The sequence below is a fragment of the Myotis davidii genome, unplaced genomic scaffold, assembly GCF_000327345.1.
Source record: "Myotis davidii unplaced genomic scaffold, ASM32734v1 scaffold346, whole genome shotgun sequence".
In the NCBI taxonomy this organism is placed as follows: Eukaryota; Metazoa; Chordata; class Mammalia; order Chiroptera; family Vespertilionidae; genus Myotis; species Myotis davidii.
The window spans coordinates 2,436,570-2,448,898 of record NW_006297386.1 but is presented as its reverse complement, the minus strand read 5'-3'; the positions used below and the strand labels follow the sequence as shown (position 1 = coordinate 2,448,898).

Below are 12,329 nucleotides of genomic sequence, written 5' to 3'. Positions count from 1 at the left end.
GGGTAACCAATGGGGCAAAGTTCAAGAAAAATGTGGGGGAGGGAGGCAAGAATTCCTAATCTCATAAGGAAGATAACACACATAGAACTATTCTTAATACATAAAAAATGATAAATATTTTAACATAAAATCTAGAACATATAGAATTCAAAGTTATTATGAACAATAAAATAAAGTTTACAGGACCTTACACTCTCTTCTGAGCACAGTAAAAACACTAGCCAGAGTTCTGGGAGAAAGTAGCGGTGTTGCTTGACTCCAATCCACCATGAGTAAGAAAGTCCTCTAAGTGACACAGCAACTTCTCATTGTTTAGACTGAGGGTCAAACTAAGAACTCTGTATCCCTAAGCCTTATGACTCTTGAAATCAAAGTACTAAGTCTTTGTGAAGGTCTCAAAAAGCAACAGTAAAACATCCTAGGGTGAGACATTTAGACAAGGGGGGGGTTATTTAATCATTTTAAAGTAAAATTTAATTTACATAAACATAATAGTAAAGGAAGAAATAAGGAGTATTAATGAGAAGATAGTGATTTTTAAAATGAATTATCGCTTTAACTGGTTTGTCTCAGTGGATAGAGCATCAGCCTGCGGACTCAAGGGTCCCAGGTTCGATTCCGGTCAAGGGCATGTACCTTGGTTGCAGGCACATCCCCAGTGGGGAGTGTGCAGGAGGCAGCTGATTGACGTTTCTCTCTCATCGATGTTTCTAACTCTCTATCCCTCTCCCTTCTTCTCTGTAAAAAATCAATAAAATATATTTTTTAAAAAATGAATTATCTGAGATCTTTAAGGAACAGAATATGGTACCAGTAAAAAGAGGAAAAAAAATAATAGTGTTGATAAGACAACTGCTTTGAAAAAAGAGTCTTTTAGAGACTTGAGAAATCAATGCCTGCATTTAAATCTGCTAATGACAGACCAATCCAGTGATGGCGAACCTATTACACGGGTGTCAGAGGTGACACGTGCACTCATTTTTTTTGGTTGATTTTTCTTTCTTAAATGGCATTAAAATATATAAAATAAAGATCAAAAATATAAATCTTTGTTTTACTGTGATTGCAAATATCAAAAAATTTCTACATGTGACATGGCACCAAAGTTAGGGTTTTTCAAAATGCTGACACGCTGAGCTCAAAAGGTTCGCCATCACTGGACTAATCCCACTGTTCAGATCTAATGCACCCATGTCTTTATTTGAAAACTGCGCTGTTCTATTATTCTATAAACTTCAGGATATTCAAGAATCTTGTCAAGGACACTAACTTAGAAATAGAAGCCAAAACCTTGAGCTGTTAAATGCTTGGGAAAAGTTCATGCACAAAAGATTTTTCTTTTTCTGAAATTGGGAGTTTATTCTTCAAACAGTTGGGAATCCTTGATTGTTTTGAGCAGGAAAGTGACATGATCAAACCAGCTTTACAGGAAGGTTAAATGCAACAGGGATGAACAAAATGAATGCAGGAAAACTAGGGCATCAAAAGTATTTAAAAATCCAGTTATAATAAGCTAGGGAGTAAAGGTCTGTGGTGGCAGGTGAACTGGGGCACAAAGGGAAGATATTGATCTTGATACATACTTGGATTTGAAAGTCAAAGGGAGGCCCCAGCAAAGAGAAATAATATCCTTTAATAAAATTTTAACAAGTTGTAAAAAATCTGCTTTGGAGGGATGAGGAAGAATAGAAAATAGATTTTGGCTAGAGCTTCTATAACAGTACCAAGAAGACATTCAGGAGGAAACATTCACAGTTCACTGTGCTGGGATGCTAAGAATGAATGAGAGATTTCTTTGGGGGGATCATCTGCTTTGGTGGTTCTCAATTAGAGTCAGTTTTGCCTCCCAGATGACAGCACTGGCTGTCTGGAGACATTTTTTGGTTATCCTAACTGGGAGAATAGTATGACTGGATTCTAGTAAGTGTTTCTGGGTGTTGTTAAAACACCTGGAATGCTATCTACTAGATGCCAGTAGCAGAACAGCTCCCATCACAGAGACTTAAAAGCATGATCTAGTCCTGGCTGGTGTGCTCAATGGTTGAGTATCAACCTATGAAGGAAGAGGTCACCGTTCAATTCCTGGTTGGGGCACATGCCCGGGTTGTGGACTCTATCCCCATTAGGGGGTGTGCAGGAAGCTGCCAATCAATGATTCTCTCTCATCATTGATGTTTCTAACTTTCTCTCCCTCTCCCTTCCTCCCTGAAATGAATAAAAATATATTTAAAAATAAAAAGAATTATCCAGCCTCAAATATCAGTAGTGTCAAAGTTGAACACTCTTACACCCTCTCATAAACATCATAGTACATTAGGGATATCTTGTCCAATCAGTACATATTGTATATTTATGTTTAATTTATAGAAAACAAAAGTAGTATCAAATATTTATTGTCTTACTCTAATTTAGGCACTGTCCTTAACATTACATGGTTTATTTAATGTTTTAAATATGAGATAGGTATCATCTTTATCCTCATTTAACAGGTTAGGAAACTGACCCACTAAAAAGTTAAGATACCTGTCAAAAATCACATAGTTGGCAAGTTGGGAGGCCCAGACTGCAATCAATAAGTCTATTTCCAGAACCATGATTCTAATCACTAAGTTGGAGCATACAGTGATTATAGATACAGTAAAAATCAAGCCCCATTGCACATAAGAAAGATATATATAAGAAAGGCCCTAGCTGGTTTGATTCAGGGGATAGAGAGTTGGCCTGTGGACTGAAGGGTCCCAGACTTGATTCTGGTCAAGAGCACATGCTCAGGTTGTGGGCTCAATTCCCAGTGGGTGGTGTGCAGGAGACAGCCAATCTATGATTCTCTCTCATCATTGATGTCTCTCTCTCTCTCTCTCTCTCTCTCACTCTCTCTCTCTCTCTCTCTTCTCTCTCCCTTCCTCTCTGAAACCAATAAAAATATTTTTTAAAAAAATACGTAGAGCAAAACACTTTACTCCATTCATTCTTCTCACACACACAAAAAAAAATCAATCCTTTCAATATTAATAGCAACCTCTTCCTGTGTCACTGATACATTTCAGAGTGCCTCCTCTGAGAAGGTTTCAAGTGGGGAAAGATATCTTGAGCTCCATCTAAAGCACCAGTTTTGACAGTCATCATATTTTGACTTATGGGTCCAGATGTATTTTATATAATTTATGAATAATAAAGGTTCAAACCTTTCCAATAATATAATTTTACCTTGTAAATTAGAACTAAATAAAAGTTAGCCCTGTAATAACATATATCATATTTTCTTGCTTCCCACTATGCTTTTTCAAGTGACAAAGAAAGATACAGAATTAAAGCTAATGAGTTTGGAGGTGGCACTGAATGTTCACATGTGAATGTCTGTGATTCAGAGCAATAAAATCTACTGTTGAATATTATCAGTTTTATAGAATGTAGTCAAAATAAGCACTTAATTCCTCAAGGTTGATGTTTAAACCCTCCTTTTTAAATTATATGAATATTTCTTATTTTATTTAACCATACATTCAGAGTTTTAGTTCTATTGACTCTCCATTTGGAGAGTTCTATTGAATCTCCAAGATTACAAAGATAGTACCCATTTTTTTGAAACATGGTAGTTTCTAACATTTTGAAATAGTGAACTCACTCTTTAAATGATATATCCTATATAATAAAAGGCTAATATGCAAATTGACCTAACTGCAGAACGACCGGTCTCTATGACATGCACTGAGCACCAGGGGGCAGATGCTCACCACAGGAGCTGCCCCCTGGTGGTCAATGTGCTCCCACAGGGAAAGTGTGGCTCAGCCAAAAGCCCTGAGCTGGGCTCATGGCTGGCAAGCGCAGCGGCAGTGGTGGGAGCCTCTCCCACCTCTGGCAGGTGGACATCCCCTGAGGGCTCCTGGACTGCAAGAGAGCACAGGCTGGGTTGAGAGACACCTCCCCCCCCACCCCCCCGCTCCAAGTGCATGAATTTTAGTCTCTAGTTAAGAAATAAAAATGTTCATAATACGGAAATATGGAAAAGAAAAAGGGAGAAATTCTGCAGCCAGTATGAGGGAGGGAGTAGGGTAGGGGGCAGTGGTTAGAAATAATGGGAAGAAAGGACCCAGAGATCCACCCATTTGCCATCATTACTCAGGCTACAACTTAGGCTACTTTGGGGGCTCCATACAACACAATTTAAAAAGGATTATCCAATACATTTTAGGAGAGTTTAGAGAATAAAATTATCATAACCATCTTATAAGTATATTAAAGTTATAGGTCTAGTAGATATTTTAATTAAATTCTGCTTTAAAATGTAGTATCATAATATACATGTCATGAAATGCTACATCTTATTTTATGTGTTAAACTTGAATTTATTGATTTTCAAGTGGTATACAGTATCCTGAGGCACTTAGTTATTGTCTCAGCCTGTGGCTAATATTTAATTTCTTGACCATTTATGTCAAAATGCAAATTTAGTTTTTATTGCAAAAATGTATTATATTTAGTGGGCTTTTAAATATAGTTCTCTGGCACAACACTTAATTTAAGATGGACAGTTGTACTCTTTTAAACTGCATTTGGAATTATTTCTGAACAATAAATTTCTTTTTTATTGTTTCCTTATTTTCTGATAAACAGAGTGATGGTAATAAATCTCGACCCTGCCTTTGGTCTAGATATTTAGTAGCTATGTGTTTGTTTTCTTTGATAGCAACATGCAGTAATATTTATGACCATTTTCCTTTGCAGCATCTCCCAGATGGCTCCGCGCCCAGCGCACATGTTGAATTTTATCTTTTACCATATCCCAGTGAAGTCCGTAGGAGGAAAACAAAATCTGTTCCAAAATGTACCGACCCCACTTACAATGAAATTGTAAGTATGATTCATCTCTTGTTCTGTCCTTTTGTATATTTCTTACCATTTTTCAGCCTAACAACCAAATATGGAAAACTTGCAGTAATTGGCAGCATTATTACATGAACAGTAGACGTTTCCCCAAAAATAGCCACTGTGTGCTGATCACTGTTCTAGAGCTTATGGGAACAGTCAAATACTGATACTGCTTTTAAAGTGCTCATGCACCAGTTTTCAGACTGTGGCTAGACTCCGGTAAGAGCCTAAGACTATGTAATAGTTAATTCACATACTCATATTATCCCTCACTCCATCCTATTGTCTCTAATCTTACTTTCCTTTTACCTGGTTTTCTTTACCTAATGATCTTATCATAGTCTACTCTAACCTATATATAAAGACACATTTCAAAAAATCACATTTGAAAAAAAAACACCAAAAAATATGTAAGTGCAAAATACAAATTAAATTACAGTTCATTTATACTAGATATAACTATTTCATCTGTGTTATACAATTTGAACATCCAAAGCCCTACTTTTATCTAAGGCAAATCCTACATTTATTCTCTTGATTCCATCTTTCCCATTTCTTTGTACCTCGCTCAGTTGATTATTTGCTCTTCTTAAGGCTGTCTCATCCATTAAATCCTTGCTCAGAAATCTTTAGAAAACAAAACAAACTCAACTCAATGTTTCTAAAGCATCCCATTTTTCCTTCCCTCCATGTCATCTCCAAACTTTTACAGAATTAACTCACATTGCCTGCACTCACTTCATCACCTCCTTTTCGCCCTTTAATCCTTTGCAATGCGGATTCTGACTTTAATTGATGCTACTTAATCCATTGAGCCCTCAGGCTCTCTTCTCCTGAAGTTACACAGCAACCCTGTTGGCTATGCCCCACTTCTGCCACCTCCCTTTTGTTTCTTGAGTTTAACCTTTTCTTAATTCCCTTCTATCTTCTCTAACCACTCCCTCATTTTTCTTCATTTACATTCTTCCTCTTAAAGTAGTGTTGTTTGTTGGAGTTCTATCATCTGTCTACCCTTATCTCTTCTTAATATTTATTTTCTCAGATTATGTTGCATTCCACAAAGTTTCATTTATCACCTATATTTAGATTGCATCTGAATCTATTCTTCAAGCCCTGGCTTCTCTCCTAACCATTTGACCTGCACTTCTGCCTGATCACTGGGGAGCTCCATTTCAATGCCTCCTAGCCACTTTTTAAACAAAATATATTTTTATTGATTTCAGGGAGGAAGGGAGAGGGAGAGAGACAGGAATATCAGTGATGGAGAGAATAATTGACCAGCTGTCTCCTGCATGCCCCACACTGGGGATCGAGCCCGCAACCTAGGCATGTGTCCTTGATCAGACTCTATCCACTGAGCCAAACCACCTAGGCCTCCTAGCCACTTTTAAATCTGGCTTACCTCCTCTGTTTACCATCTCAAAAGATACCTTCTAATGACATCTTGACATCTCCCTGTCTCACTCACATGTCCAAAGAGTCACCAAGTTTTGTCAGTTCTACTTGTGCAGCTTCCTGCCTCTTAAATCTATCACCTCCTCTCCGTACCATTACCTTTCTTTATTTGAGGTTCTTATAACTTTGGCTACTATATAGCCTTCTATTGGACTCCTATCTTGTGTTTTTTTATTAAATCTTTCATATTTCTACCTAAAATGTCTTTCAAAAACTGGTCATATTTATTAATCTCCTGTTTACATTTTTTCAAAGATCCCTTACTGCCTACTGTATAATGTCAAAAATTCTAAACATGAATTTCATAGCCCTTAAAACTTGCCTCGGTAATTTTCCTAAGTTGTCTCTTGGAGCAATATCATCCTCATAAGCTTTTTAAATTTTATTTTGGGGTACTTATAGATTCATGGGCAGTTGGAAGAAATAATACAGAAAGAATGCAAATACTCTTCAACCACTTCCCCCAAATGGTAACATCTTTCCTAACGATAGTATAATATCACAGCCAGGATATGGACATTAATTCAATCCGCTGATCTTGTTCAGATTTCACCAGTTTTACATGTGCTCTTGTGTATGTGTGTGCGCGCTCAGTTCTACACATTTTTATCACATGTATAGATTTGTGTGACCACCGGTACAGGCAAGGTACAGAACAGTTCCATTACAAAAATTCCTGGTGCTACCCTATTATATCTGGAGATACTTCCCTCCCTGCAATACAACCTCTCAAACCACTGGCAACTACATACTAACCTGTTCTCCAGGTTATCAGCCTTTTATTATGACACTCTATAAATGGGACCATTCAGCTTGGAACATTTTGAGATGGGCTTTTTTTACTCACTTTTATTTCCTAGAGATGCATCCAAGCAGCTGCATGTATCAATAGTTCATTCATTTTCACTGCTGAGTGGTAGTCACAGTGCAGAGGTAGAAGAGTTTTTTAACTGTTCACACATGAAAGGACATCTGCGTCTTTTCTGGCTTGGGGCTAGTGCATATTGCAAACAAAACTACTGTGTATTAGGGTATAGGTTTTTGTGTGAGCATAAGTTGTTAATGGGGTATCCAGTAATGTCATATTTAGTTTGCTAGGAAGCCGCCATACTCTTTATCTGTACCATTTTACACTCCCACCAACAGTGCATGAGTGATCCAGTAGAAACTTCATCTTTGCCAGCATCTGGTGTTATCACTATTTTTTATTTGAGTTTAATGGGTATAGAGTGATATGTCATTGTGGTTTTAATTTTCATTTACATAATGACAAATGATGTTCAAGTTCTACTCATGTGCTTATTTACCATCTGTATATCCTCTTTGGGGAAAAGTCTTTGCTCATTTTTAACCGGATAGCTTGCATTTTACTGTGAAGTTTTGAGAGTTCCTCATACATTCCTGATGCTAGTTCTTCATCAGATATTTGGTTTACAAATATTTCCCCTCTTCTGGAGCTGATCTTTTCATCCTTTTCACATGGTCTTTCATAGAGTAAAAACTTTTGGAAAAAATAAGGTCCAATTTATCCATTTTTCTTTTTATAGATTGTGCATTTAGTATCAAGTCTAAGAATTTCTCACTTGGCACTAAGTCTTACAGATTTTCTTCTATATATTTTTCTAATGTTTTATAGTTTTATATGTTATATTAAGCACATTATCTATTTTGAGTTAATTTTTTAAATAAAGTGTGAATTAGGTTGGGATTTATGTGGGGTTTTTTGCCTATGAATGCCAATACCTCTGGCACCTTTTGTCGGGGAGGCAGTGCTTCCTTTATTGAATGTCTTTTGCACCTTTGTCAATAACCATGTGCTGATGCCCTTTATTGTCCCATACTTAGCCATATTCTCCAGTCACATCAGGCAGCTTGTATTCCCTAAATGGTCCCTAAGACTTCGGGATGAAGCTCCTGCAGCATCCAGCCCCCCTCTATCTTTCACTGCTGCCTTTGAGACTTACTCCAAATGTTTTAACTTCTCCCCTGCTTTGCTTCCTGAGTGCTAGCTATTACATTAGCCACTCAACCAGGGCTGGGATTTCTCAAACTGCCAAAGCCATGCACTGTTCTGGGAAGTGGAAGAGAATGACCTCGCTCTCCTTTTAGTATAAATCTCTTACAAGGAATACAAAGCGTTTATTACGTTGCATCACCAATGTCTTACAGTTTTTTCATGAAAATATCTCTTTCCACTTTTATTCACAGCCCTCTCCCTCCCTAAGACCCAACCCTGAGAGAGGCTGGGTCAGGGACATTGCCAAGTGTCTCTTTAGTGCCCACCCATCAGATACCAAAGCTTACACACAGAGCCATGCTTGTCTACTTGACACTTCCCAGAGTGGGTCTTAACAGGCTTTGCCAGCAGTCTCCCTGAAAAGCCCCATCTTATACAAATCCCAATGGTAGACATGACTGCGTACAAGGTGGGGCAGGACCAGTGGTAGGAATGCTCGGAACTGCATTGCAGCTTTTAAGAAGCAGAGCTGGGATTCTGGCTCAAAGCCTTTGCTCTTTTCACTCTATTACCTTTGGCATTGGGTTAAAGCCATCATTGCTTTTTAATGATTCGATAGAAATACAGATTCTAACTTACAATGAATTTATCTTATTATAATCCATGTGTATTTTATGTTGTGTTCCTTTCTTTGATATTATCCTGTTGTAAAGCAAAAGCTGGAATTAGGAAGGACAGAGCAGAAACAATCTGTGGTTTACATGCCTTAAAATATCTTTTAGAACATGTATGACTACCTAGCATAACACTGGGTACATGGTACACTCAATAAGCAATAGCAATGGCTATTGTGAACCTGTATGGTCTGCAAACTTGCTATTCAGAACATGATGGAAATTTTCCTTGTAAATACAGACATTGAGCCCCTGAGGTCAAACATTTGACCAAAGCCACACAACTAGATTTTAGGTTCCAAACTTCTTGATTCCGAAGTCCATATTGTCCCCTGAACTATGCTTTGTTACCCCTCCCTCTCTCCACCCACAGAGTTCTGTTCTCAGTGGTTTTGAACTCTCTCTTTCATCATCCGGCCTCCTCACCCCTCTTCCCACCAGCACTAGATACACTTCCGTTTCCATGTTATTGTTCTCCCATTGCAATTAAAATTCACTTTAGAACTATTCACTAGACCCTGGTGTCAAATATGACACAGTGAATGATTGTATGTAAATCAATAGACATTAATTATCTCAAACATCATTTTTCTACTTGGTATAACAATTTCAAACCCACAAACTCAATATTTGTCAGTAGGCAATGAAGATTTGGCTCATGCCTATGGGTAAAAAAGTACCAGAAAGTGAAATCAAAAGAGCTGTGCAATTTAGGTCTGTTTATGTGATGGCAGAATACATATAAAATCATTTGATGAAAATGCTTCAAAGAATATAATCATTTGTTTACTTCTCTAGCATTACTCACTAATTACTCATTGCATAAAAAGAATGCATGATTTTTTTTAAACAATGTTGTATGTGCAGTTAAAAAATTAACAGACATATGTCATCTAGGCTGTGCAATGATTGCATGCCTATAAAACTCCAGTCACTTTTTAAAAAAATTATGCATAATGAAGCAAAGAGGGAAAATCCATAAAATAATATAACCATTGGAGTTTAAATGTTTGTATTTTAACTAGGAAGGCAATTAATTTCAAGGGTCACATCTTGAGAATTTCAGCTTGCTAAATGCCTGTGAGACTCAAATCTCTCTTGAAGTGTTTTCTTCAGTCAACTAATGCAAAATTCCAAGAACACTGTTCTTTCTTGTGTATTTGATGGACCTTTTTCAGCTATAATTTATTAGTGTTTAATAGTTACCAGGTTTTGTGTTCATTATCGCATTTATTCTTCCCCACAACGTTAAAAGATAAATATTATTATCACCATTATGCAAATAAGAAAACATAATTGACAACAGAACAGATGCATGTAAATATGAATAATAGATATGCTTCTTTTACAGTTACATCATTAGGGCCTATTTATATCATTCACGGAGTTCTTAAGCCAGACTTTTCTAAAGGCCTAAGGCTTAGTTATTCTATTTTTTGATTTCATATATCTTGAGGGCCCCTTCATCTATTTCTCTATGAGAGAAGAGATGGGTTCATGCCGGGGCTGACAGCAGACCCTGAGCTACGGATGAATGATTACTCTGACACACAATTCTGTGAAAGAGAGGACTAAGGGACAGCCTGGCTAAAGGAACGAGACAGCCCCATTCACCTGCCTCCTTAGCCTTTTATTGCAGCAATAACTTGAACTAAAATTAACTATTAGATACTTTCCATAGGGTTAGCATCCTTGAGAAGACACAGGTATCTGTAGTGTCTTTAAAACAAGGATGTTTAAGGAATAAACATAAAGATTCTAGCAAAACACCTAGGGGCTTGGACTTGTTTGGAAAAGTCAAGGCAGGGTCTACTGTGTTTGTCAAGGTCCCCCAACATGCCTCCCACCTTTCAGAGAATCCTCCTTACAGACTTTCCAGCCAAGTCCTTTGCTTCCCCACAGGTTCATCTGCTGAAAGTGTTGTGGAAGGAAAATGGACACCAGTTTAGACAGTTCAAAATAGCCACTACAGAGAGAGGGTGAAGGAACTTACTCTGAAGTCCTGGAAAAGAACAAATCCAGGAGGAGAGAGTGGTTCTGAGAGTCCATGTTGGGCATCCATTACAGTTAAAAAAGATTAATTACAGTGGTGCGGTTTTGGGATTTTTTAAGGCAGCCCATAAAATTCTTTATTATCCCAGGGAGCTCAATGAACAAAATGGAATTATTTGAATAAGCAGTCCAAGCAAACTGAAAAGACACTCTCCTGTGTGGAATGTAAGACTCTAGAAGAGGACGTAGGCAGGAGCTGTCTGTCACACGAAGCAGGGTAGACCGGGCTAACATATCATGTTGAATCTCACATTCTTCATTGAATTATTATTTACTTGACAAGTGAATCATTGTTCAGAGCAGTTGGAAAATTTTGAACAGAATTTCATTGATAACTTAACAGTTTCATAAATTGTAGGCAAATTCCAGTATGACGGACCAGAAACTACATCCACACATACCGAGGAAGCTTCCCTACTGACTCAAAGGACTTCCCCAAAGTTGTTTCCTCTGCTTCTTTTTTGCATGTATAGAGAACACTTTTTTCTGTCTTGTAGCTTGTTTATAAAAAGCAAGCAAGTTTGAAGCAGCATACAAAACTGCTTTTCTAAATGTATTCTAAGGAGTTTCCCTGGGAACCACGTTGGATTTACACACAGCTCTCTCCCCCACCCCATCTCATGATGCATAATTAATTTCTTAAAAATGAGAGTACTACACTTTTAGCTGCTTTGACGCTGCAGGCACCCAGTGGTAATGCCTATGACTTACTTACTTCCTGGATATTATAAAACACAGTTAAACATATCCCTTTCAAAAAAATGGTTACATTTCTAGTAAGTGAACAAGAGCAAGACAGAAAACTGTATATACAACTTAAATACAGTTCAGATTCATAAAAAGTGATTATTTATAGAAAACAAAAAGAGCAGCTGAATGTTGACTGCAATTATCTCCCAATGGCAAAAATATAAGTATGTCTTTTCTTTCTTTGTTCTTTTTTTGTTTTGTTGATCTTTTATTTAATGAGCACATATTTTCATAATTAAAAATAAAGCAATTTTAAATAAATGATAGTAACCACAGAGTGACTTCTTCGCATGTAGAAAGAAATGTTGCTGCGCTGCATTAAAGTAACACAGAGAAATCATGGAAACTGGTCTGCTTTCCTCATTAGCCTTCAACAAAGAAAGACAGTGTTCAAGTTCCCATGTTGCACAGAAAATTCAAGGACAGTTAAAGGTGAAGTGTATTTAAATTTCTTTCCAGAGAATAATTTACCGTTTTATTAAATTTGGGACGGACCATTATTAATAAAATCAGAGTATAGTCTAAGCTTCTTCTAAAAATATTCTTTCATTAAACTTCATTATGTTAGCCAA

General features: G+C 37.2%; 1 protein-coding gene across 1 annotated transcript in view; it reads left to right on the top strand.

The window, feature by feature from the left end:
- Positions 1-12,329, top strand: part of PIK3C2G (phosphatidylinositol-4-phosphate 3-kinase catalytic subunit type 2 gamma) — a 242,508-nt gene that overhangs the window by 229,606 nt on the left and 573 nt on the right. The window contains exon 32 of the mRNA XM_015570075.1: positions 4,726-4,851. Within this exon, the coding sequence (XP_015425561.1) occupies positions 4,726-4,851 (126 nt within the window). The remainder of the gene's footprint in view (positions 1-4,725; positions 4,852-12,329) is intronic.